Source organism: Podarcis raffonei, chromosome 5, assembly GCF_027172205.1.
Source record: "Podarcis raffonei isolate rPodRaf1 chromosome 5, rPodRaf1.pri, whole genome shotgun sequence".
NCBI lineage: Eukaryota > Metazoa > Chordata > Lepidosauria > Squamata > Lacertidae > Podarcis > Podarcis raffonei.
The window spans coordinates 36,207,822-36,235,666 of record NC_070606.1 but is presented as its reverse complement, the minus strand read 5'-3'; the positions used below and the strand labels follow the sequence as shown (position 1 = coordinate 36,235,666).

Genomic DNA, 27,845 nt, shown 5'->3' with positions numbered 1-27,845 from the left:
TAAAGTTGAATAGGACCTTTCTTTAATATTTGAAGCTAAAAATTCCAGAATAATTATTCAGCCATATAATGTTTCTAAAAGATTGAAAATGAACATTGGGACCAATTTATTTATCTTTGAGACATTGCTTCCATACTTCTAAGCTCCAATATACTTTCCAGCATGCAGGACAGAAGCCAGTGGTACCAATGAGAGCCTTGGATGAATAGGGCAACCGTAGGAGAGGAAAGGGTTAAATTTCCCCATCCTGTCTGCAGTGACCTCAGCAATATTCAGGGTCCCCTCCCCTGCAGTGTCTGCTATTTGCATTTAAAAACACCTTTAAATGCAGTCAAGCATCTAATGGAGCATCTAGTTTAGCCCTAAGATTATAGCTAGCACACCGTCATAAGCAGGATTCATACCTACATGAAATGCTTCACAACAAGAATATCTGAGAAATATAAAAGCCCCACGACTTAAAAAACTCTACGTCAGAGGTTTTCAACCTTTTTGAGTCCACGGCTTCCTTGACCAACTACATTCTTTCTACAGCACCCCTGTGGGGCTCAGGAGCCCAGTTATGTCACTCCTTGCCTGCAGAGCTGGCAGCCTCTCACCCTTGTTTGATCACCCTCCCTTGTGGAGTGTTCCCTTAGCCTCCTCTCTCCTCTCCCCTAGCCTTGGGAGTCCTCCAGGCAGCTGCTGCCACTGCCCCAAGGAGAGGTGCCTCCTCACACTGCCCTACAGGGGCCTGGGAAGCACCCTCTGGCCAGCCCCAGAGGCACCATTCGCCTGGGAAGCTTGTAGCCAGGGCTGCTGCAATAAACAGCTGTGCAAGCCTTGGGGAGGCAGAGATGTGAGAGGGCATTAGAGGAAGGGAGGGGAGGAAAGAGGGACAGAGGCCAGTGTTGCCCATGGCCCACTGACCATCATTCAAGGCACCCAAGGGTGCCACGGCATACTGGTTGAAAACCATTGCTTTACATTATTACAAAAATACTATTGAAAATTGCAATTAAGGAACATCGTTTGTAAACACAAATGAAACAACACACGCTTTAAGTTTTCTTTTCCTTCTTAGGTTAGGCTTACCCCCCTGCTTGTAAAAAAAAAAGTGGATTTAAAAATAAAAATCAGTGTCTACCATTATTAAACTGCTATTCTAAAAGCAGTGAAGCCTTGCTACATCAGAATTTGCCCTATCACTAATTCAGAATCATATTGAACCTGACTAATCATTAGCTTGAAGTAGCTCCTGCCCCCTGCCATAGCTTGATTAAATGTAAGACATTGCTTTAAATTACACAGGCCATTTGGGTTGTTTTTTTAGAATGCTCCATATCCATCACTCCGAGTAGCTACTGCAAATGCTGGATAAGCTTCATAGGTTGCGTAGGTTGCCAAATCTTGTCCCAGAGTCACTGCTTGCTTGAGTTGAGTAGCTGCCACTGCGGCAGTTGCATTAGCAATGTATCCTGCAGGGACATTAAAAACAAAACAAAAAACACAAGGCTATTTTGCTATAGCTGCAGAGACTGACTATAATCCTTTATTCACTTCTTTATTTGGGAACAACTTAAACATTCTTGTTCAAGGACTTTGATTTAACTGAATGTGCAGATTTGGCTGCAAAATGAATATAATAGGGTTGCTGTATTTCAAGAGTGAAAATCCAGACACAAAGGTAGTTGAGCCTTTTTTTGGGGCAAAGTTGCTGAGCTTTAAACAGCCATGTAAAATATATAATAATGAGGATTTTCATTGGGATTTCTTCCCGCTAAATAGTGCCATTCACCATTCTAAGAGATACTATTGGCAAAAACCTCAGCCACCCTTGCAGTTACTTCTGGGTTAATGTCAGACAGATAGAATCTGATATTTTCATAGTGCTGTGATGTTAGACTACCCAAAAAAGGGGGGGTAGCATGGGTTTGCATAGGTGGTTGTACAATGGACAGTAGAAAAGAATATGCGATTTCCGCCCGGACGCTGTTTCCAATGGCCAAATCCTGGCTATGTCCGGGAAATTTCAGGCTTATGGCAACCCTAAATTACACAAAACCCCTAAATTACACACACACAAATCACACAAGCCAAAACAAAGTTGCGAGGGTCATCTAGTCTAACCCCCTGCAATGCAGGAATCTTTTGCCCAACATGGTGCTGTTACCCACAAATCTGAGATCAAGAGCCTCATACTCTACCAACTGAGCCATCCCAGAGCTATTGGTGCTATTTAGTTTTGTTTTACTTTTGCCATATATTGCTTTTACTGATAGCGCCTGCCTTAATTATTGACACTTACAGCGGAACCCTTTACTCAAAACAGTAGAATTACAGCCTTGATTTGTTTTATCTTGCTTTCTATTTGTACACTTTTTTATATACACATAAAAATGGTAAATAGACTGTAAGGAGGCCAAACATTCATCCAACACTACAGTAAAGAATAACATCCTTCCCTTATGTAGCCTCTATAAATGACACTTAGCCCTGTTTCGACAATGAATATCTAGACAACTCCTTTCTTCCACCAAGAAGTAGAAGAAAATATTCTTTAGAATGATGCATTTTCTGTTAGCTTTGGCTAACCTGAGAGATTGTTCCCAGACTACCAAAGACACCTAACTGGAATGGAGAAAAGGCACCCCTCAGTCTTCCAAGTCATATGTAACAGAAAATAAAGGAAAGAGAGAGGTCATTGTAATTAAGCCGTAAATGGCACTGGGTTCAATAAAGCATCAGTGTATCTTACATAATGCGGAAGCTTGAACAAGCCTAGACAAATTGATTTTTCTCTGTGGCAGGAAGCTGGATAGATTTTAAACTTTTTTTTTCTTTTTTTAAAAAAGCCTTGATGTTCCTGAAAGATTCCATATTAATCAACACATATTAATATTAATGGGCACATATTTCCAGTAATGTGAAAGAAAGAATTATAAATACAGTGCAGAAAGCTTTACTTATAATGTTATTTCAATTTATGTTTTGGCTCCTTATATGCACTAATTTACCTAACCAAGCTTTCTGTATACGAAAGATATTCTAAAAAGATGTTAATTAAAATAATCATATTGTTCTAACTAGCTAATTCATAATATGATCAGCGTGCTATGAAACAGTCTTCCTTTCTCCCATTTGGCACCCATGAGTGCTGCAATGAGTACAAGAGACCTCCTTGGTGCCTGTGAGACCCCTGATGACTTCTTTTAAAAGATAGTGGTACCTTGGTTCTTGAACTTAATCCGTTGCAGAAGTCGGTTCGACTCCCAAAATCGTTCAGAAACCAAGGCGTGGCTTCCAGCTGGCTGCAAGTGTTTCATGCACTCAAGAGGAAGCTGCATCGGATGTTCAGCTTCTGAAAAATGTTCAGAACACTTACTTCCAGGTTTGCAGCGTTCGGGTTCCAATTTGTTCGACAACTAAGCTGTCTGAGAACCAAGGTCCCACTGTGTTTATTTACCTGGTTGCTGGGTGTGTAGTAAAGTGTGCATTGCAAAGTAAAGTGTGCATTGCAGGGGTGGCCCCCAGGGATCTTTTCCAACTCTAGAATTCTATGCCTCTATGAAAGTAAACAGCTGGCCACCCACCAACTTCATTTCCCTAGAATGCATCTGGGATCCGAAGAGACAGGTGAGGACTGGGAAGGAGAGCAGAGTGAAATGACCAGGACCCGGGCAAGGGGAAGAGCCAGAGAGGGAGAGGGTAAACAGAGCAAGAGATAGAGAAGTTGCACAACACGCATGCATGCACACACACACACACTAGTGAAAAGATGCTCATGAATTTGCATGCTCATATTTGAGAGATCAATTTTCAAACCATGTGGGGAGCCTAACATGTGGTGCGGCACAAGTTTTTACTGTGCATTATTGATAATTATTTAATATTAGTATAGGTACACTGCTTAGAATTGCCTTTTTAAAATGAAGTGGCTAATAGACGGGAACGCCACTCTGTTGAGTTTTTGTTTGTTTGTTACATTTATACCCCAGCTTTTCTCTAAGGAGCTGAAGGTGGCATACTTGTGATCATCTCGGTAATCTTGTGAGATACATTAGGCTGAGTCTGTGTGTGGCTGGGCCAAGGTCATCCAATGAGACCCTCACAGCTATGTTGGGATTTTAACCCACGTCCCCTTGGTCATTGTCTCCTGGGTTTCAGGCAGACAGGGAATCTTTCCCAACACTACCTGGAGATGCCAGAAATTGAATCTTGGACCTTCTGCAGATTCTCTACCACCAACTGTGGCTGAGCTACCTATGAGGTGCAGTTAAATAGCCCAGAGAAGAAAATGTTTGCACAACCTTAACATACCTGGGAAAGTTGCTGTAGCCGCAGGGGCCTCTGTTGCTTCAATGGAAATGCCCAAGGTCTGAAGAGTATATTCTGCTGCATATGTTTTGGCTTCATCTACATAGGCACTTAGCTTGGATGGCGTGAAGGGATGCCTGCAAATCAGTGGTAAACATTAATTTCATTTTCCTATGGTTGGCATCTTGGCAAACATCCATCGTATCCTTTGATGCAAGATGTTAAAGTGTTGTTGTTTGACTGAATCACCGAAACCACTAATTAAATAATGCCCCAAACTCTGAAAATCTACTTGTTTAAAAAATTGAGAGGATAATGGTTCAGGGTATGTACAATTTGCACCTGATGGCAAACCGCAATTTATGTGGGTGGCATTCAACAGAGCGCTAAAGAGATTGTTCTGTTAGCACAAGCATTTCAGCTTGACACATGGAACAATCTCCCTTCTTCAGCTCCCACATGCTGTTTTGGGGTTTCCACAGAGCCCCCTGAGCTAATTTAGGAGTGGGTGGGATGTGCAAGGGGAGGAGAAGGGAGGCCCAGCCAGATGGGCGGGGTATAAATAATAAATTATTATTATTATTATTATTATTGTTGTTGTTGTTGTTGTTGTTGTTGTTGTTGTTGTTGTGCTGGAGGAAGACCTCACAATGGCTTCTGAAAGCAGGACTGTTTGGTTGAAACTAGCTCTAAGTATTTTTAAAATATATTTTAAATTATCTATATTGTTAACGTTTCCCCTTCTTCCCAAATTGCATATATTATAAACAATGCATTGTATGACTGAGGGATTAGTGGTGATATCAAATGCCTTTATTTTATAAAACTTTACAGCCCTCCCCCCACTCAAACACAAGGGTTAAACCCAGCAAGTGCAGTAGTTACATACATAGTTGGATTTTGACTGGCAAGGGCAGGAATGGTGATTTTGTACAAGAACAGCTGTCTTTGGTCTTGCCCAATGGCAGAATGAAGTTGGTAGACTGGCTGTCCCCAGTTATTCTTCTGGCAGATCTCTTCTAATATCTAGAATGAAAAATGCAGCCATTGAATAACAGAATACATTACTGCAGTCTGGAAACTATATTATCGCATCCTTTAAATTTTTTGAATACATTATATTTGCCCGGTTATTTGTGCCCTCCCTTGATACAGGGTCACTGTTTCTTGAGATCAGCAAACATACTATTGTATTTAGATGCATAGCAATGGGAGACAGGACATTTTCTGGGATGGAAACTTCACTATAGAACATCCTTCCTGGAAATATTTGCTTGGGGTCCACTTTTATTCTTTAGGCACCCAAGTGAAAACTATTTTTTCTCCAGATTTTTAGTTCATGACATTATGATCTTATGTCATCTTTATGTCTGCTGCTAATTGACTTTGTTAATTGTTTTGTCTTTTGTTGAGGCTGATAACTTTTATTACTTTTTAGGCTGGTCATATTGATTCTTTTAAAATGATGGATTGCAAGATGCCTTGAAGTCTAGACCTTGAGGTGGAAAGGCAGGATATAAATTACGGGTTGGATCCAAAGGGCGTGGGAAGTGACTTCAGCTCATGTGAGGGGGATATCCACTGCTGCCTTCCTCCATCTGCAGACCCCATGCTATTCTCTAATGACCCCCCCCAACCCTTAGGACCAACTTTTTTGAAGGAGTGCAAGTAAAAGGATAAAAGCACTGTTTTGCAGGCAAAACAATTTATTCAATCCAAGCAATTTAAAATAAACTGAATAAACACAGTTTGTAATTTGAGACACACTGATGCTGACTACAACTAAATTAAACATGTTGTATCTTTCTCTGAGTAGTTTCTAGGTTCTATCCAGTCTACAGACCCAAATCAGTCTACAAGACCTAATCAGAAAGGCCACAGTGCAATGGCGCAAACAATGTTTAATCTGACCTCATCAAAGCTATCCTGATTTGTAATTTGCAGATTGTTTGGCTGGAAGACACTTTCCTTCTGGATCAGTCCCACAAATAACATTTACATATATTACCCTAATCTGATCTTGCTGTGTAGTAAGCCTTCTGTAAGGGATGAACTGGCCATCTCCTGCTCTGCTGGATTATCTCTAGTTTCCAGGACACAGGAACCTGCCTTATACTGAAGCAGGCCATTGGTCCATCTCAGCATTGTCTATAGTGATTGGCAAAAGCTCCTGCCTGGAGATGCCAGGAATTGAAACTGGGAACTTCTGCATGCAAAGCAGGTGCTTTCCCACTGAGTTACAGTCCTAGTAGCTGGTAACATCCCCACAGTTTGTCCACAAATAGATGAGGAAAGTGGAGGAATTTTTTTTCTTATGGACATTTTCCACTTAAAAGAACAATTGGATCTATCAGCCTTAAGACAGCTATTTCAGATTCAAATTTGGCTTGATAAAATTGGTAAAGAGAGAGAGAGAGAAGCAGAAGCAGAAATTGTAGCTGGAAAAACCCCATAGCCACTGGGAAGACAAAGATGAACCCGAGGAATTATTTTTCTTTACATCTGCTTTACATATCTAGAGCTAACAGAAAGACACATGCATTGGCCAAAAGCTGGAGCATCATTTATTCTAAATATGTCTTACCCACCTGTGGAGCAAGTTTGATTCCTTGCGGTTTTAAACTGCCATGATTCATTGGCGTAAGCTCCATTCCTGGCAAAAGGTCGTAGAGCTTGTCATCCCCTTTTTTCTCTCCCTTGAGCTGGTATGCACGACCCAGGGCAGGGTTAGCCAAGTAGCCACGTCCTCCTAGTCCTCTAACTCCGGCAGCCCCTACAGGTACATTCATGTAAATTTCTAGGAATGTAAGAAGGTATTAAACTGAATCAAATTACCGGAAAATCTCCGATTCTTAATTCATTGGAAGACTTTGATCCCACACACTGACACATGATTACAGAGACTGGTGATGGCGGTATAAAATTCTATTGGGCACCATGACCAGCTCAACTGTTGGGCAAGGCAAGCCCTACAGTTAGATAAGGAGATGTGGCTGAGCTCAGGCAGAAGATTTTGACAGTGCTGCGTAGACAATTTTTCAATCACTTCAATATATTTAGCCCCACCAGTGTGGAGTAAAGCTTTTATGGGTTGCATTCAATGCTAGTCCAACTCAGATTAGACCCATTGAAGTTAAGAAACATGACTGACTTAGGTCATTAATTCCAGTGGGACTCCTCTGAGTAGAACTTAGTTGAATACAGCCCTATGCCTCTGATACTAAAGTTTATTGTGCTGCTTCTGTGTTTACAGAACATAGTTCAATGAAAAGTAGCCATGTTCAAAGCACAGAATCCCTTTATTGCCTTTGAAGTGAAGGGCAATAATGTGCATGGATATGCACAAGCACCGATGGGACTGTACCTTGTGGAGGGGTTTGTTATTTTTAGTATCTGTAATTTTAGCTCACAAAGCTTCAGGCACCTTGGGTTCATTTTTTAAAAAAAAGGCCTCAGTCAAGAAAACAATGTGAACTGGGGAGCTGCAGCCTGCTGCAATGTATACGCCACAAGTGCATCCTTCCAGCAGTATCATTTTGCACTGAATTCCAGGCATACTGTTAATAATACAAGCCAGGTCTCGGGCCAGTCTTCATTTTGTGATTTGCCGGAATACATGGTGGTTTGGGTAAAAACATATTAATTATATATTGCTCTCCTCATCTCCTTTCTTCTGTTTGGCTTAATAAGAAGCTTACCTTTCCATTGAGCTCATGCACAGATTATTTTGATTTATTATACCCATTTTTAAATCTATCCCCGTTTTATGGATGAAGAGCAATAGCTACAAATTAGACTGATCAACATACAAAGGAATAAATTTAAATTTATCAGTTTCGGTGTTTACATTTGACCCCATTTTCATCAAACTAGGAACTTCTTTTTATATGCCACCCCAATCCTATCACAGATTCCAACTGAGATTATGGGATGGTACACACTCACATGTATGTAATTTAGTAATTCATCCCTCACAGTGCAGTCCTATATGTGCCTACACAGAGGTAAGCCCCATTCAGTTATAGAGGACATATACCGCATTGTTTAAGATTCTTTGTGCAATTTTATTTTCATTTGCTTAAAGTCTAATTTTTATGTGGAGACTCATAAATGGGAGAGGTGGTACTTAAGTTAGATGTGAATGCAAAATAAGAGGGGGGGGGGAGACTGTTAGGGCAAGGATGGAGAATTTGTGGCTTTCCATATGCTGTTGGACTACAACTCCCATCATCCTTGGCCATTGGCCATGTTGGCTGGAGCTGATGGGAGCGTGAGTAAAGCAACATCCACAGATTGCTGGAGGAAGGGCAGGATAGAGAACTATAATAATAAAATATGTGGTAGCATAGACAACTGTATTAAGGCGAACCATTGTAGTAAGCTTTAGGGCTTTGTGGCCCTCTAGGTACTGACAGACTACAACTCCCACCATTCCTGATCATTGATTATGCTGGCTGGAGGGCCACATTCCTCCTTTAAAGGCAAACTGAAGGTATGCAACAGAACGTTGACTTTTGCTTTATTTCTAAGCACAGTTCAAATATCTGGTGCTTACCTGAAGGAATGCCTGATCCCAACCTACCTGTGCGCTCAGGTTGCCTATGGAAGCTATTATTTAGTTGCCTTACCATCTGAGAGAAAGTGCCCAGGTTTTTGGTTTTTTTTACTGCAATGATGTAATTACTTGCCATGCTATAAAGGATGTAAACAAGATTCCTCTGAACTTTGGCTGTACTGGTAACATTATATACTTCCAGTGAGCAAGCATTACCTCTGATGGATGGTGGCCTGATAATGCCCCTGTTGGTGAGATGTCCTTTCGCAGCAGGAAAATGAAGGTTGGGAATAGCAGCATAGGCTTGAGGTGCATAGAATACTGGGGCTCCCAAGTAGGCTGCAGTAGGATCATATACGTGCCCAAATGTATAAGTATATTCTGGCAACACTGTTCCTCGCCCTCCTGTGCCTCTGGTGTATCTAACATAGCTGTCTTTGTCTACTGGCTTGGCTAATGTGACTTCAATGGGAGAGCCATCCACTACCTTTAAACAAAAAAAGACATGACAGAAAAATGAGGCATATCAATGCACGAATACACTCTCCAATACTGTGGCAGATACTAAACCTCTCACATCTCAGATATGATCTGGGATCACAGTACCTGAAGGGATGCTTCCTTCTGTATGGAGCTTCCTCTCATATGAGGTCACCCCTACAGGCCCTGCCGTTTCCCATCTAAGAGCCCTCATATGGAAGGTTATTGAAGATGTCTCCATATAACAGTGGGTCCATGTAGGAGGATTATGATGTTTGAAAGCCTGCCATCACATGGGTGCATGGGCAGTTTCCATGCCAGCACCATGCATTCCTGGTGCTTTGGATATGCCCACACTATTGCTCAGTGGGCAAGTAGCAGTCAAGTGGTACGGTATATGAATTGTAATCTGACGGTTGACCTTTCCAGAGGGAGGGGAAATTGCATAATGAAAGGGGAACGGTTTGCACTGGTACTTCGAACAATTCTAGAACCATAAATAGGAAGCATGATTTTAGTCTTACTGCAGTGGTGTCAAGATCCAAACCATAACAATGGAACAAGTATCACAGATTTGAAAGACCAGTAAATAACTTTAGCGTAAACCAAAGCCATCCAGGTCAAACATGCACAATTCTGGCAAGCCTCTGCTAGCACTATAGTGCATATACACACATATACACACATTGTAAAATCTTATTTTGCCATATACATGCAACTCTCTCTACATCCCTTCTAGCCAATACTAAATTAATGCAGCATTACCTTTCCATTTAACACTTTCATGGCTTCAACAGCATCTTCTCTGTTATTAAAGTGCACAAATGCATAGTCTCTGATTTTCTTTACCCGTTCCACTGACCCTGTAGAAAAGATTTGGAGGTTAGGTCTGTCTTGGATATTGCTACAGTGGAAAGTGTCTGCTTGAGTTGTGTGCTTGGTAATTAATCTGCCATGCTAATATGATTAATTTTTTTTAAAAAATATTCTACAGTAAATAAATATTAGATCTGGGCATTGCAAGCCATGGACCATTTATAGAAACTTACTTATGTGCCCAGTCTTGCTTATTTTGTCCTTTGGTCTGCAGAAAGGTGCTCCTAAAATGGGTATGATGAACCTCTTGGCACATTGGCTTATCCACCTATTAGGAAGCATCATGTTAACATAAAGACACCCCCTCCCCAAGTGCATGTGAAAAGTAGTTCTGAGACATGGTCTGATTTTGTGTGTGGATGTCAGCCTGATGTAATTAATTTAAGGAAGGTCAGGGTTTAGCTTAAAAGCAAAATATTTCTACACTATCTTAAATTGTTAAAACATTTTTATGGTGAGGAAGTCCATAGTTAGAGAGGGGGATGTGGGTGGGTAGTGATGGGAAGGTTTGCAGTCCTTACTTAATCCTCACAACTTAATGTTCCAGATTTTCTTCTCTAGATTTGAAACCCGATTTTCTGGATGAGTGGGAATTTCCCAAGAATTCTTGCCCGAATCATCACTTTGCTGATAGATAAGAAGCAGAAGCGACTACCAGCAAAGTTCCTGTGTCTAATCTCAGTTACTTAAAGTTGAATGCACAACAATAGATGAGCACATGGCACTGGGAAAATGGTAGAATGAGGTGCCATGGGTGGACATGTTTGGGCTGTGGTTTTGATTTCTGAACACTTGGGTATTTTACGTCTACTAAATTTGTTGTGAACCCCTCAGGGATAGAGGAAGAGTAAAAATCCAAACTAACGGAACTGTAATATTGAATAAACACACATATAACTTCAGGAAAAATAAAGCTTAAAAAATATCCTCTCACAGAAGCTATATCTTTAGCTAAGCATGTAGACTTCTGAAGCTGAGTATAATTGCTTCTCTTATCACTCAGTTTTTATATCGTAGCTTTGGGCCTGTAATGAGCCACTGGAGAATTTGTGTTCAGAGTTCTGCGCAATGGAATGGAAGTTTTACGCCTGTTAATTTCTGTTTTGATGGCCGATTATGCAATATTTTATTAAATTATTTCAGAGAGTATGGTCTGTTAAAAATGTTAATTGAGGTCCTGGGTTTGCAGAACCAAAAAACAAAGGGGGGGGGGTTAGCTTTCTTCCAAGCATATGCAATTAAACAAAACTGAGTGTTAGTTAGTTTATGGAACAATCCTAACTTCTGGCAGCCGGCAGTCCAGTTTAACAGAGTGGAGGAGCCACCAATGATGCCATAACTTGGTTGCTTGCACAGGTCAGAACACAAAAATAATCTGCATGCTGGCTATGCGGTGTGCCAGTTCCAAGTCCTGGTCTGACAATTTGATCATTATATCCTTTCATCAAATATTTCTCCTAAGGACTTCAAAGTGGCATGCATGTTTTATCCTCAGGTTTTATCCTCAGGTTTGGCTGAGAGATGGTGACTAGCGCAAGGTGAGCTTCATGGTTGGGTAGGGATTTGAATTGAGTCCCCCCCTAATTTTAGTCTTGCTCTCCAACCACTACACCACTGCCTCCTGACATTGCAATGAATGACATTGCCTTGCTCATGCCATCTTCTATGTGCTGGAAGGGTGGGCAGGAAATCTTTGGGGTGTAGGTCTTGAAGAATGAGCTTGCTGAGTTCTTGAAAGGGAATGCAATGCTGAATTCTATAAAAGTGAAATATTGCTCTTAAGAACATTCCATACTTGTTTTGAAACCTGAGCACTTAGTAACATCTTAGATTTCATATGATTTAAAGCAGTCAGTAGTCAAACTTCATACGAGTAGGAGAAAGCATATCTGTTTTCTTGTCAAACTTGCAGAGGATTGCCAATTTCTCCCATTAAAAATATCCATTCTGGGCATTTTCTAGTTAATGCATCATCCTGAATGAAATAAATTTCTTATATTTTATTATATTTCCTAAATATATATTATAATAAAACATTTCCTATATATATATTTCCTAAATTATATTAGTTTATTATATAGCATATGTATTCTAGTGTTTAGCTCTGGATCCACAAGAGGAAAGTGGAGAAGATATATTCTCATAGTAGCGTGTAAATTGTGGTATTCTTTTTTCAATCCTAGATTTTTCATGGAAAATGCTTTGTTTCTTTCCTGATATTCCCACTTTAAAAATATTTCCTTTTAGTACTTTTGAAAAACAGTTTATTGTTCTTGCATTAGTTTACCAACAAACTCTGAGCAACTCTGACCAAGCTGCCTTTAAAATTTTATTTACCTGGTTTAATATTGTTGAATTCTTTTTCAATTGTCTCTTCCGTGGTTGATAACATAAGATTTCGCACATAGAGGATTTTGACTGATGACATTGTATCTTCATCAACTTCAACCTCTGGCTCTGCCCAGTCTACAGCTATGGGATGTCCCCATAATTGTATCCTTCCTGTGGAGTAATCAGAATTCCATAACTATGACAATAAATAAAATGAAAGATAATGGGACGAAGAAGTCCAATTAAGTCCTACTCAAGAACAGTTCATTGAAATCAAGTACATTGGTTTCAGTGTGTCTACTCTGAGTGTAACTTAGATACAACCCATTAAGTAGATGATTTTGACAATACAGGTTTTCTCTACTTAAGTTTATTGCTAAAATGATTTTACACAATTGTAAAATGTGCTATTGATTGCATATAGATGAGAACACACAGGCTCTCATAGTTACTATTTGATTTCTTCATTGCTCAGGCGTGCACTGTGAGTGAAGCTTCACTTTGTGAAATAATCAGAACTGTGCTAATGCTTACCCTAAAATGCTAGCATATAATGTACTGAATCCTAGGGGAATTTTTCCACTATTCATGTTCAAATTATATATAAAAGAGGCACAAACGATAGCTAAAAGCGAATAGGCATAAGGAATGGAGAAAAGTGAAGAGTGTAAGACATGCTAAAATCCCCTTTCTTTCCACATTACCTGGCAGCAGTTTCCGCCTTGCCATAGCTGCTGCCCGATGGCTTCCATATTCCACAAAAGCGAAACCACGATTCTTGGCTTTATCGGCAGCGCTGGGATACACAATGACATCAATGACACCATCCGTAACTTTCCTCATCTCTGCCAAAATTTCTTCCCTCCTCTTCGTTTTCGGGATTCCTCCTACAAATAAACGGCAGTTGTCTACACTGGCACAAACCCCTAGGAGTCGACCATTCCTGCATACAAACAACAGTTCCAGGTTTGTTTGTTTTTATGGTGAAACAGGCTTAGCTCTTTGTGAAATCTTGACCCATGATTACAGTTTAGAGCCAATGCTCTCATGTCAAACTTTCTGAACAGTGTAGTTAGTCAAGCAGAAGTCAAGTGAACCAGCCCTTAAAAATATAAAGCAGGCATAGGCAAACTCGGCCCTCCAGATGTTTTGGAACTACAACTCCCATCACCCTAGCTAACAGGACCAGTGGTCAGGGGTGATGGGAGTTGTAGTCCCAAAACATCTGGCGGGCTGAGTTTGCCTGTGCCCTGATATAAAGGGCTGCAGAATACCCAGTTTTCATTACTTAGCAATAAAATTCAGAGGTGTTTTTTTTTAGAGGAGAAATGTTAAGAGTAGCCTAGAGCAGGGATAGTCAGGGTGGTTCTCTCTAAATTTTGCTCTGCTACAGGTCCCCTCATCCCTGACCATTGGCTATGTTGGTTGGGACTGATGAGAGCGGTAAAGCATCAGGTGAATATCACACTGGCTATCCTTGGGCTAGAGAATTTGCTCATGCAAGTAGTTCTCACCAAAAATAATGATATTAACAAGATCAGGTTTCACATGCAACAAGCACTAGTTAACACATAATCAACAGATGTGTATTTATTCTGTGACAAAAATAGTAATGATTTCTTGTTGTTGTAGTAGTAGTAATAGTAGTCATCTCTAGACACCAACTATGCTTCTCATAGTATCACTTTGTCAGTGGAGTTGGGGATCAACTCCTCTTGCACCCAAACTGGCCTTCTTGAATTCTCTTTTGCCATAAAGGCCACTTTCCTTCCATGACCTTCTTGCTTCTAGTTGGCAGCTGTGGAGTCTTAGGCATACAGACATGGCCCACAGGCTTTTCAGCTGCTGATTAGTAACATGACGCTTTGTTCTGCTGCACATGGTTTTAGGCAAGGAGCACCTACTCCTGGTGTTAATAACTGTAGACAATACTAAGCTAAGCAGGCCAATAGTCCAACTTGATATAAGAAAATTTCTATAGTTTTCCCTTTTTTGTTTTGTTTTAAAGAGCACAACTTTTATTGCATTTGTTGCATTATATTCAAATTGAGACCTGCTTTGCAGGTGTCAGCGAGATATGCAAAACTACTAAACAAACAATGCTTACCTAATTTCATAATTATTCAGTTGCCTGATTGCATTTTTGGCCTCCTGTTTGTTAGAAAATGTCACAAAAGCATATCCCCTGTTGTTTCCATTGAAGTCCATCATCATCCGCATTTCATAGATTTTTCCAATCTGCAAAAGCAAAAGCATGAACTTCCATAAACGAGCACGGAAAGGGAGCTTTTGTCTCCACTAGAGAACATCTCTGGACAAAGTTCTCTTGTTCTTGTGATTCTGTTTGTATTTCTGCTTCACTCTAGATTAGCTTGGCCATTGCCTTGACCGTAAACCAGAGCACATTTTACTCAAGATTTGCTTTCTGACCCATGTACAAAGTCAAAATAAACAGAGGCAGCATGTATCGAAGTCCAGGCTGTGCTGAGCTGGAGCCGTTGGGCAGGTTAGCAAAGCAAATGACCTCAATTAACACACCTTGATAACACCCTGTCTGAGCTCCTGTGTGCAGTTAACACCATAAACTTGGGATGGGGGACACACATGTGTATCTATGTCTTGCAGGGTGCTCTGGCTTAGAGCAGCTTTCACACATTAGACAATAACACACCCTATATTACTTAGCTACTGTTTGGATTTGCCGGGTCTTGCCTTCACCCAAAGGGTTATCATGACTGGAACCCTTCCAGCCCTCATTAAAAGCCTGGGTATAAATACTGTACCACTAGCCAATTGCCCCTGCATATTGGTGGTGTGTCTCATGAGAGGGGAAGCATGGTTTGTGCACTCACTAAGAATCACTACAAGGCATCAAAACAAGAAGGTGTTGGCATATGACGCAGGACTGTGTCTGTGCTAATGATGCCCTTAGTAGTCTTCACGGGCATTGCAACCACACTTCAAAAGTTTGATGAACAATTCCAGTTCCACAGACAGCAAAAACCAAAGCTCTGATAACAGCAGAAAAGACAATGCTCCATTGCACATGAAGATTTAGCTAAATACTCACGCAATGCAGTTTTCTTTTTCCACATCTTTAACAGCACTGTCATGAGCAGTGGCCATACTTGTTTTTGGCTAAGTAGGAAATGGGCTGTGGTTGAGGACTTGTCATATTTACCCCATCCACCCATTATTTCACCTCATACTTTGTCTCATCGCAGAAACCTTTGACCCTGTTGCCAAGGCTTGTATCTCTAGGCGGTACTGTCAAAAATGGTTTTACTCATGTTAATGGGAGCAATGATGTGAATAAAGGCTATAAGAATGTTCTCTCAGGACACAATTATAGTAATTCATGTCTAAAGAGCTCACTCTGCCATATTCAGAGGTTCTATCACTCAGAACTAAGCTGCAAGAAAGTGATTATTATGGTGCTGAATATAAAAAATGGGACATAGATCCCAAAATGCAGGGATAATCCTATTGGAGGAAGATTTGTACTGTTTATTTTATCATGTTTGCTTCTTGTACTTCTTCCAAGGAGTTCAAGAGAGTATATGGCGTATTCCCATGATATCACCACAAAAACTTGTGAAGTACATCTGGCAAGGGGGGCAGGTGCAAAAGAAGACTGTGCTGCTGCACATTTAAGAGTTGTGTGGAAGAGGGAAATTTCACTTGCTGAAATTCCATCTTCTATATGAATATCAAAAGTGCAGGCCACCTGGCCACCTGATTACTCACTGAGTTTCATAGCCGAGCAGGAATTCAAATTCTGGTCTTTCCAGGCCCAAACTGTCCATTGCACTGTATGGGTGTCACTAGTATTGTCAATATCAGTATTACAAACAATACAACCTAGTTCAAGATACCAACTTTTCCTTGCTTCTCCTGATTCTGCACTTACATTTCAACCAAGATAGTGGGATACAGGTGGAATAAGTGATGAAGTGATATGGTGGCTGTTGCTTGATTGGCAGCCTTGAGCATGTAATAGATCATCCCAACTGCTCTGGCGCTCCCCATTTTAACCTGTGGGTTTACATTGTGAATCTTAATATGAATTGATGTTTCCAAATGAACGTGGATTGGTTAATGTGGTATCTCAGCATAGAAAGCAATTGACTTGTTTAGGTATTTTATAAATGGGCTTTGAGAATACATAATCCAAAAGCTACAGAAGTTTGTCCGCTGCAAGAAAAAACAGCAATGAATCCTGTGGCACCTTTAAAGACATAACACATTTAATGTCTCAGGAGACTAGAGGAAGCAAGTGTCAACCTCATCAGATGCAAGTTACCAGACATATAAAATATGCTCAAAACATTTATATAAAGCAGTGGAAACTATTGTAAGTATTTGTGGTTGGTTCCAGCTACTTTGGTGAAGGGGTATCTGGATCTGAATTAGCATTTCAAAATTCCCGTAACTGGAAATGAAAATAGCACCATATGCTCAATAATTACATTCAGTTAAAAAATTCTCTTTCCATTTTATATATCTCACTAACAACACTTAGAAGTGGCATAGACAAGGCTAAAAAGTATTCTTAGTATCACTTGTGAAATCATTCTTAGGCATTGCGCACACAAAGTCCTCCTGATACTATATACTTAGCTTTCTGTGGCTTGCACCCCGGAAGCTGGAAGCTGACTTGAGAATTGTATTTGCAAATTAGCGACCTCCAGTAAGTACTTAAAACCACACAGGGTCATAGTCATATGCAAATTATTAGAACTGTGTTTTGTTCAGAATTGCATCATAAGAATATAAGAAAGGCCCTGGTGGATGAGGTCAAAGGCCCATGTAGTCTCCCATTCTGTTCCAACTAGATGACCGTGGGAAACCTGCAGTCTAAGAAGCTCAAAGCAATATCTTGGCCTTATAAGAATCACTCAGCAACTATTAGGTTGAAAGGTAGGACTTTTGTGAGGCCACCTAGTTATAGCTATAGTCAACCAGAGATTTGATCCTGGGCTTTTAGACACAGAAGGCTAATGCTTGAGCCACTGTGGCACACTGGCAGTTTCCCATATGGCAGTGTTCTTCCTACTAGAGACATTCTCAGAGTAGGAAACATGCCTGTCCTATTATGTGTGAAGAGCTGCACGAGTCTTCTATTTTACCACCCTGATTCTGCTGAGAGGTTCAGGATTGCTGCTGTTTGCACAGTCAAATTCCTAGAATATGAATGTGTGTGTGTGTGTGTGTGTGTGTGTGTGTGTGTGTGTAAGTGAATGAAATCTGCCCAGTTTAAATCATTACTTTTTCACATAACGGGATGAGTTCATCTTCAAAGAGGTCACGGGGTAATTTTCCAATGAAAATCTCACAGCCTCTTTCTGGTGGTGGTCCATCCCAGCCTGGTGGCGGCCCTCCATATTTCCTTTGGCCATTTTCCTGAATTGAAGAGAACAAAAGATGTTGTGAAAACTGGCTTAATTCTTCTCAACACTGCATATCTTTTTATACACACCAGAAGGTTTTCTTTGCCTGGTCATAACTTTTGTCTGTTCTTGCATCTTGGCTTTCATTAGATGTATCTTAGAAAAATTGGGAGTTTTAGTCCAAAACAGTTGGAGGGGACACAGTTCAAGACTTCAGCCAAGTCAATATATTTGGTGCCCCCCCAAAAGCAACACTGTCCCATAGCCCACTTGAGATTGTGGGACCAGGACAGACTTGAGAGGGTAGAATATACAGATAGTAGGATTTGTATGGTTGCAGTGGAGTTTTGTTTTGCCAATTAAATTGCTTACATTGTAGTGCTTGACTGTAGAGCTATCATGTGAAGCTGTAAGTGCATGCAAATGCTGCCCTCACCATGCAACCGCTGCTTCCTTCCTTTTTCATTCCAGTTGTGGGAATGTGAACCCCCTGGAAGACCACACCCTCCTGAAGGAGATTGCATGGCTGCTGTATAAGCCAGATCACATGGGGGTTTCCCCCGCATTCTGTATCTGGAATACCACCAGGCGCAGCATAGGTAGGAATCAAATGTCCCATTGCATGCAGTACTGTACCTTATAACAGAATAATATTTATATTTTTGCAATACACATTGTGGGTGGGAAGGGAGAGGCAGCTTATTTAAGCACTAAGTTCTGAAAGTCATTGATCGAACTTTAGCTGGGGTGCCTAATTTACCTTGAAAATAGCAGTCCCAAAGGAGAAATAATTTGACAGGGAAAACTCCTACCTGAATCAAACTATATCCTGTGCGCTGCATTAATGTGCGGAGGGTAGCTTCTTTCTGTGTGCCGGCCAATCCATCCCCGGATTTTTGATTTGATTCCATTGTGAGTGATTATCACCAAAAAATCAGGTTAATTAGGGGTGCTCACTGTAATCAAATTTGAGATAAATTAAGCAGATTAATATTTTTGAAAAAGAAAGCGCCACAATATGAGTGGGGACACTGTACACGAATCATTCAAAAGAATTAGAAAACAAAAGTAGATGATCCAACACCTGAACGAAGCAAAGAGAATCAAGGGGGGACTTTGTAGATTTCTCAGACAAGAAATATACAGCAGGCCTCACTACAAAGTGAACTATAAAGGCTATTTTATTTTGAAGATTTATAAAACACTTCACACCCACAAGCAACCCTGGTGGTGTACGAAAAGATGAAATACATAAGACACAGACTCAATAAACTAAAAACAATAAAACAATTTCTACAATTGTACAGTTAATATTGTATAACATGACTGGGTCATGTTTCAGAAAAGCCTTCTTCAGGGAATGGTTGTGTTTAGGGAATGTGTGATTTCAGGTAGTAGGCTTTGAGAGAAGTTGTATTTAAAAAGAGAGAGAACAAAAAGTCCCCCCCATGGTCAAGTCCAATGAACTGCCTCTTGTACCATGAATGTGTGGGCATGTTTCTCAATCACATCAGTATCACACACACACACACGTCATTAACTTGCGTCATTGAGGGGCAATGGTGGCTGTTGTAGGCACCTGGCCCACTTTCCCTTAATGGGCCATATTTTCGGTTAACAACCCAGCATAGCAATTAACACTGAGGGGGTGGTGGAATATCCCATTGGTCCCCTTGGAATGATTATTTCCTTAAATTGTGGCATCATGTATAGTTAGGCCCTTACTTTATCTACAAAGGGACACGGGTGGCACTGTGGGTTAAACCACAGAGCCTAGGTCTTGCCGATCAGAAGGTTGGCGGTTCGAATCCCCGCAATGGGGTGAGCTCCCGTTGCTCGGTCCCTGCTCCTGCCAACCTAGGAGTTCAAAAGCATGTCAAGGTGCAAGTAGATAAATAGGTACCGCTCTGGCAGGAAGGTAAACGGCATTTCCATGCGCTGCTCTGGTTTGCCAGAAGCGGCTTAGTCATGCTGGCCACATGACCCGGAAGCTGTACGCCAGCTCCCTCGGCCAGTAAAGCGAGATGAGCGCCACAACCCCAGAGTCAGCCACAACTGGACCTAATGGTCAAGGGTCCCTTTACCTTTACCTTTATCTATGGTCTTAAGTTTATCTAAATGTGCCTAATGAGCACTATTTTAAAAATGTGAGCTGAATCAGTTTGTGGGGGGCAAGGAGGCTGATGGGCTGAGAGCAGGTGTGGAGAAGAAATTTAAGCCTTTCCTCCCTTGGTGTGGGTCTTTTGAAGTTAGTGTTTCATGTCAGTGGGAGATTTTACCTATAGCAAATACTGGCGGGATTCCCCTCTGGATCACAACACAAAAGGATGAGATTAAATTCACCTGCCATGCCTTCTCTGGTCTTTTAATTTTCAGCTCCTCATCCTTCTGTTGCAATTTGCATTAAAAAGCAACAGCACATGTAGAGAAGTGCCTTTTAGCCCTAACAAAAGCAGTGTGTGGATTTAAGGCAAACTATTATCTCCCCCTTCTCTTTTCATTACTACTTGCTGGAGTTTTGTATATATGGAGCTCCTTCCCCTTGTAATGCTCCTGCCAACCTAGCAGTTCGAAAGCACGTCAAAGTGCAAGTAGATAAATAGGTACCGCTCCGGCGGGAAGGTAAACGGCGTTTCCGTGCGCTGCTCTGGTTCGCCAGAAGCGGCTTAGTCATGCTGGCCACATGACCCGGAAGCTGTACGCCGGCTCCCTCAGCCAATAAAGCGAGATGAGCGCCGCAACCCCAGAGTCTGCCACGACTGGACCTAACAGTCAGGGGTCCCTTTACCTTTACCCCTTGTAATATAATAATGAAAGTTTCACCACTTCACATATCCTGCTTGTGTGACAGTGGTTGGTGATTTTAAACCAACGTGAAAACTGATAGTTTGTTTTGCTTTGTCAGTTTGAGATCTGTACATACCTTGAGTAAATAATGATGGCTTTGTGACTTTATGTAAACAATGCTGTTGGAATGAACACCTGTACAAAGAAACTCAAATTTTAGGAACCTTTTTGTATTAGGATAGTAAGTGGGTATGGGACTGCATCCTAATTACAGCATAAAATAGAAGTTTTAATTTGGGGGAGAGAATCTACATTAAATAATGCTCAAGTTAGCACTAATGAGTGATGGATAATATTTATTTATTGCATTCTATCCCACTTTTTTCTCCAAGGAGCTTAAGGTGGTGTACATGGTTCTCTTCCTCCACACTTAATCTCTACAACAACTCTGTGAGGATGGTTAGGCTGAGAGGCAGTAACTGGCCTAAGACCACCCAGCTTCATGGCCATTTTTAGCCTGTAACAGCTTTGCAAACTGTAGTAGCTTCCAGAATTTAGCAGACACCAGCTTAGTAGTAGTAAGATGAATCTGAAAACAGTAACACTCAACTTGGAAAGCCACTACCATCAAAGGATAATTTAAAATGTTTAAACTAGGTAAATAAGTTTGACATACCTCTCAACTGTTTCAATCTGTTTTTGCAAGATCACAGAGCCCCGCAAATGCACAAGATTGCAGAGTCCCAAAGTGCACTTTTCTGGGCTCTGTGATCTCATGTGGGTCCTGTGACTCATGTGGGAACATAGCTGGGAAGATGTGTGTCCCGGTTTTTGCCCTAAACATGCTGGAGGATATGCTTTGATAGGTAAGAGTGAAACGAGATGTAACAGGGCAGATACATGGATTTATGTATGTATCCGCCCCTTTCACATATAAAACAGGGGAATGGGAATGTGTTGTGATACCAGAAGCAAGCCTGGATTGGAGGATACAAATGTTTGAAGTCATAGAACACAGTGTGTGGTAGTCAACTAAGTTTTAGTCAACCCTACTGAAATTAATGGACCCAACTTAATCAAGTACATTGATTTCAATGGGTCTGCTCTGAGTAACAGTTGGCTGAATACCACCCAGTGAAGTATAAGTGTCTGGGGTGTGTTGGGGGGGTTAGCTACCCTCACCCATGCACTTTTTTACTCCCCCCAAAAATGTGCAGGCATACCCATTAATACATATGGCTGCCCTATTCATATCCAGTTTAAGCCTTTGTTATCAAATTACTTCCCTGCTTTAACAGGGGAATTTAACAATTTTTAATTGTTGTTTGATTGTGAAGTACTGTCTGAAGTTGCATTACCATTTCACATTTACAGTATCTCACTTCTTCTAAGGTGGCTTCTGTTAAACACTGGAAGCTGCCAATGTTTGCAAAATTGTTATAGGGTGGATATTATTCACTATCAGATTGCTTTTAAGACTCTAATTTCCTTAGTATTTTGTAGCTCAGAATTGGAAGCGCAGTGTTACAAAAAGAAAGGGATTCTATTGGCCAGTTAAAATTAGAGCATCTTTTTTATTCCCATTCAAAAGCTGCTTCAGAAGGGGACTTTTAATATAATTTCTCCTTTTTTTAGTCGAAATACTTACAATCTTTTTGCCCTTTTAATATAATTTTGATGTGGGCATTGTCAGCTCATGCAACAAGTAAAATAAATAATTAAATCTGAGTACAATAGAGGCTCCCTTTGTCTAGACACCCATTAAATTCCCATCTTCTGGGAATGTATCTCAGAGCACTGAAACCAGCAGAAAACCTCAGACAATACACATGACTGTATCTAAATTACTTTGTAATACATAGCATATTTTCGATCACCAAGGGAAGGAAAAACCTGACTGACACTATTTTGCCATCCAAAGCAACATTTCCCAATTATTCTCTCACAGACCAGACCACACAGTGTGTTTCTGCATAAGATGCTGATTGGAAGGAGGTGAGCCCAGAGAGAAGAAGTAGCAGCTAGGAATGTGCACCGACTTACATGTGCACCCCAAATTATGCAAATCAAGGGGAGGCAGAGAAGTTTCTCATGTTTCCAAGTCAGACTTCACAATTAACAAGGCATCTCAAGGCAGATCAGGGACTCTGAGCAGTCACTCTGTAGCCTCGACTGTCCAAAAATTTTACAACCATTTCTTCCCTCTTTTTCTTGAAAAACACAACCAAGCTGACTCGGGAAATGACCAGAGCTTTATAAGGCAGGGGATAGAGAGGCGGGGAAGATAATTCATTTTGACAGACAGATCTAGTTTTTAATCACAGTGAATTATTTTTCCAGGGCATTCCAGTCACGGGGATTTGGTGGAGGTTAAAAAAAGTGTTTGCTTTTCATGCGAATCTATGCTTTCCCCTGTGAAATCTTCATTATATCTCCCCAAATACCTCAGGGCATAAGTCCACCTCACACCAGCGACCCTTGGGCAAAAAGAGTTCTTACTGGGTGTTTTTTTTTTCACATTTTCTCCACCCCAGTCTTCTTGCAGACCCATGCTCTCTCCACCCCATGATTTATATTTTACCCACCCAAAAATGGTGAAGTCAGAGAACCACTGTCACGGCTAAAATGGCCGCTGTTTCTTTAATGCTTAAAAAAGCTGGGTCAGCATGAGTCAGCGGCCTGCACCAGGTTGTATATATAGAGTGAGAAATGTTAGTTTGGTGTTGAGTTGGGTTGGTTGGTTGGTTGGTTAGTTAGTGAAAGCTGGTAGTGTTGATGTGTGTGCAGTTGGTCAGTCGCTTTTGCAGAAAGACTTCTAAGAATAAAAGCAGAAAGTACTCTGCAAGGATACTTTTCTCGTGGACTCTTTTATGCTGACAAGGGTCCGAGGACCAGGCTGAGGTGACAAAGGGAGGTCAGAACCCTTTTTTTGCTTTTTACAAACACTGACAACCACTGCAGCTAGTATTCTGAAATTCAGAAAGCTTCATCCCCTTGGAGGGGGAGACCATGCCTCCAAATCACATCCAATTCTAGCAGAAAATTTAAAAAGGTGTTGAGGTCCAGCAACATCTCGGATAGTCACAGTTTTCCCAACCCTGGTCTATAGTGACCAGGAACAGTTCTCCAGGGATTCAGAGAGGAAATCCTGCTTGGAGACACTGGGATTGAACCGGGGAACTTAACCCCATTCTCCCCTTTTATACACTCAAGTCTAGATTAGAACAGCAGACTTTTTCAGTCAGATGGTGACTGACTGAAGGTTATCCAGTGATCTTCATAGCTGAGCAGGTATTTGAACCTGAGTCTTCCTTCTCTAAGGTAGCACTCTAGCCAGCATACAAGACTTATTCTCTTCATTTCATATATATGGTACATAAGTAAGAGTTCCCAAGTAAACTGGGGAAACATATTCCTTATTGCTCACTGTGGCATTTCATTTCTGGGGTTGGGGTGGGGAGGTGGGTTATATTTCCCTAACAGTATGTCATCCGTTATGCATTTAGTAAGTGGTTTTGGTTTTTTTAAGGAATAATAAATTAAGACTTAAGGAATAATAACTTAAGACTTAAGACTGCTGGATGAGGCCAATGACCCATTTAGTTCAGTATCCTGTTCTTGCAGTGGCCAACCTACTGCTTGGGGGAAACCCACAAACAGTATTTGAGTACAAGATCTTGTTGTTTCCAGCCAGTGGCATCCAGAAGCATTGCTGCCTCCAGATGTGGAGGTAGAGCCTAGCCATCATGGCTAGTAGCTTTCAATAGCCCTCTCCCCATGTTGTTTTTTTTAAACCAACTGATTACAGCATTAGATTATATAAGATAACTATCCCATTACCATCTTTTTTCATCTTAATCATTGCTCGTCATGCCAATATATAAAATAGTCTTGTAGTGTTGGTTAATATCTGTGTTTATTATTATTTTTTAGAATGGGATAAAACTAGGATCCTCTGCATGCATGGCACCACTGAGCTGTGGCCACCCCACCTCTGCTGCATGTTCTTTTGATGCCAGCTCCTTTTCGTTTGCACGGCCATGGGCAAATAATAACGCCAGCATTGCCAAAATAACCAAAGATTGACAAGCCGTGCTACATGTTGCGCTCTCATTTGAATGGCTGGCTCTCGGTTCCCTTTGAGGATCTAGCTGGAACAGTCTAATTCATAATGCTTCACTCTGCTGTGGTTTCTCCTCCCCCTCCTCTCCCAATCTGCAGACACATTTGTCTTGACTGTTCAAAGATCAATGCACACTGCGAAGATAGAGATCGTGGGATTTCTCAATCTGATGGAAACACAGGTTTCCAGTGTATTACCATTCCCTCCAGGCTCCTGCTGTGCTTTCCCCCCCTTTTTTGCTTCTGGAGGCTGCTTGTTAGCTGCTCTTGCTGGAAGCCTAGTAACTGTGCCCATGAATAAGATAAGAAAAATGGTGTTTGTCTTCTGCAGATCAATAGACCAACTCACTTGAAAACACTGACTTGCCAGAGACACTTCTAGACAAATCGCATTGGAATGGTAAAGGACAGTATGTTTGGGAACAAATGAAAAAAAGCAGACCGCAACTTCATCTTAGGTGAACAGATGTTACATCTACATACATTTAAAGCATGCTTATAGCACTTTAATCCTGGGAACGGTACTTTTTTGAGGGTGCTGGGAATTGTTGCCGTCTGCAGAGGTCTCCTGTCAACTCTCAGCACCCTTAGGAACTACACTTCTCAGGATTATTTCGGGGAAGCAATGACCCTTGAAGTGCTATAAGAGTGCTTTAAATGTACGGTGTGAATGTAGCCTGAGTGTGGAACAAAAAGTACTGCGAACTACAGTTGCCAAGCAATTCATAAATGGACTACATCATGATTGGATTTTTCTCACTATAAGATACCAGCAAATTTCAGTATGTATTCATTGGGCTTGAACAGAAATTATTCCTACTTCCAAATCTAGGATTTCCCCCCCAAGAGTGGAATAGGGAGTTAGCCCTCAAGTTGATGCACTTGCCTGTTCTCCCCTCTGCCCTGCCAATATTCCTTTCATTGCTGGGTGGGAGAGAAAGTAAGAATTAATGTTAGAGCCCAAGATCTCCTACCTGAGGATAGCAGCTGACAGTATGCCAGCAGCTCCAATACTGAAACAAACACCTCTGATTGTGTGAGATAGGATTAGGGGTTGTGTGTGTGTGCTTGTGTTTGTTTGTTTGTGTGTGTGTGTGTGTAAGCAACACATGTATATGTCACAAGGCAAGTATTCTTCAACATCATGCACAATCCAGTTCATGATAAAGATAAACACAAAGCTTGCCTTTTTAAGGTGCAGCATGAGATAACTAAACGTGGTTGATGGGAACTACACTAATAGCAAACTCATTTCTCTGAGAGCTGTTCTCCTGTGTAGCCAAAATGACACCAACTTCAATCAAGAGAGAAATGTCAGCATAGTCAGGAAACCCCCAAAGTTTACAGAACAAAAATATTTTTTAATTTTTTTTTGTGGGGTAATCTAAGCGTACCAACTGTTCTGCAAAAAAGCTCAAGGATGTCTGAACATGCTCAGGGGCTACAGAATGCTGACTGTTAGGAAGGAAAACATGAGAAACCAAGGTGCAGGCTGAATGGAATGGGGTCTCCTGAAAGAAGAAACGGCTGTCTGGAACACTGAATAGGTGTGCTCCACTCTGCAACATTTTGTTGCTGGTTCCACTTGTACAGTAGTTGCATTTCTCTCCCTGCCTTTGACTGCCCATGATACTGCTTCTTAGCAAGAAGTAGTAATCCATTGAACACAGAGGCAACAATGAGGCAAAATACACCATCTCTTTCTCCCATCCCCTCCATGTATGCTTTAAGTTGTGTTCAGTTTTTCTTGCAATGGCACCGTATCAGTAATACAGATAACTTTATTCGTTCAGTCCCTGCCCTCAAAGGTATAATGTATGTCATCCTCAAAAGGTGACTCTGGGCCCACAACGCTAATAATTTAGCGGGTCTGTCTTTTGCTGCTACACTATTTGCATTAAATGCTGAACTGTCAGCAGGCAATTTAATATGAACCATTTTGTTTAATTTGGTGTTCAGTTCATCTTTTCCAGATCTAAAATAGAACACCATGAGGCCAGAGGTAATAGTCGTGATTAAAAGATACTACTTGTTATCTTGCATTCCCTGGTTTTAAATTATAGTACACACTTTGGTACACGGTAGTGAAAGGCACCTATCTTGGCTAGCCATAGAGGTGCTTGCTTACAAACCAGACAGCTATGGATGCAGAAATAGAACAAGAATTCTGTTTATCTTAGAGAGTAGCTGCTTTGTAAGTGAAACATTCACACAATGATTAGCCTCCATGAGTTGTGTTTTAACAAATCTAAATTGAATTGGTGGAGCGGGGGAGGTTAGGAACCCCTCTTTTACCTCCTCCTCAGTTCTTTCTAAATGAAAGCAACCAATTTCTCTCTGGTGGCTGTTTGGTCTTGCTACCTATCCTATAAAACTGGATGCAGTGTCTGCATTTGATGTCCAATGCTTTGGGCGAAAAGCTAGAGAAGGCAAGCCATGCAAACAACAAGAAGGCAACTTTTTAGCCTTTGCCGCTAGTGTATCTGTCCCAGCAGTTGTCTGCATCTTGCAAATACTAAAAATCAACATTCTCATGCCCCTGGTAAACAACTGATTACCAGCACTGGGGAAATTGTATGATAAACACATGATTGCAGACAAAGCCATATACATCCTGCGAGCTGCAGACTCATGCAATTGAATTTTTACATTTCAAATGCTTCTCTTGTTCTGAACAAGCTGAGATTAAGTCCTTCCTTACAAATTATAATAACTGACAGTAAGAAACTTAGCAGCCTATCCCCTATTTTTAAATAAGGTATCAGAGTGAATAAAACTGTACCTGAGCAATTTCAGAGATCACCACCTGGAAGGGTTCTCCTTGATTATGCTGAATTTGCGACGTGTCACTCTGGTTATACTCTAATCATCATATCAAACTCCAAAGGTTCAACAAACCCCAGGTTGGTTTACAGTTCTGTCGGTTAAACTTTAACTGGCCGTATCTCTCTGCTCCATGCAGCCCTTTGACCAGATAGCTAGGTCATTGCAGCTCACTGTCTACACAA

General features: G+C 41.1%; 1 protein-coding gene across 6 annotated transcripts; it reads right to left on the bottom strand.

Moving 5' to 3' along the window:
• Positions 1 to 27,711, bottom strand: A1CF (APOBEC1 complementation factor). Of its 6 annotated transcripts, none has more exons than XM_053388615.1 (12): positions 27,620 to 27,711; positions 18,741 to 18,884; positions 17,807 to 17,941; positions 14,646 to 14,776; positions 13,243 to 13,481; positions 12,545 to 12,709; positions 10,097 to 10,194; positions 9,068 to 9,338; positions 6,885 to 7,093; positions 5,186 to 5,322; positions 4,300 to 4,433; positions 1 to 1,457 (listed from the first exon to the last, which is right to left on the bottom strand). In XM_053388615.1, the coding sequence occupies exons 2-12, from the start codon at positions 18,837 to 18,839 to the stop codon at positions 1,309 to 1,311; spliced, it is 1,767 nt and encodes a 588-aa protein (XP_053244590.1). In that variant the 5' UTR covers positions 18,840 to 18,884; positions 27,620 to 27,711; the 3' UTR covers positions 1 to 1,308. The 6 variants fall into 6 exon arrangements, with proteins under 6 accessions (XP_053244590.1, XP_053244592.1, XP_053244591.1 ...); XM_053388617.1 differs by having other exon boundaries at positions 6,885 to 7,069; XM_053388616.1 differs by lacking the exon at positions 27,620 to 27,711 and adding an exon at positions 20,852 to 20,916.
• Positions 27,712 to 27,845: the final 134 nt, after the last annotated feature.

Excerpts from the sequence above, each read along its gene's own strand:
- A1CF (XM_053388613.1), bottom strand. The coding sequence starts at position 18,547 with ATGGGACATTTGATTCCTACCTATGCTGCGCCTGGTGGTATTCCAGAT. Across the intron at positions 10,195-12,544 it reads ATTCAACAATATTAAACCAG|GGTCAGTGGAACGGGTAAAG; the intron begins GTAAATAAAATT and ends TCTTTTCTACAG. Across the intron at positions 1,458-4,299 it reads GGCTACAGCAACTTTCCCAG|GATACATTGCTAATGCAACT; the intron begins GTATGTTAAGGT and ends ATGTCCCTGCAG.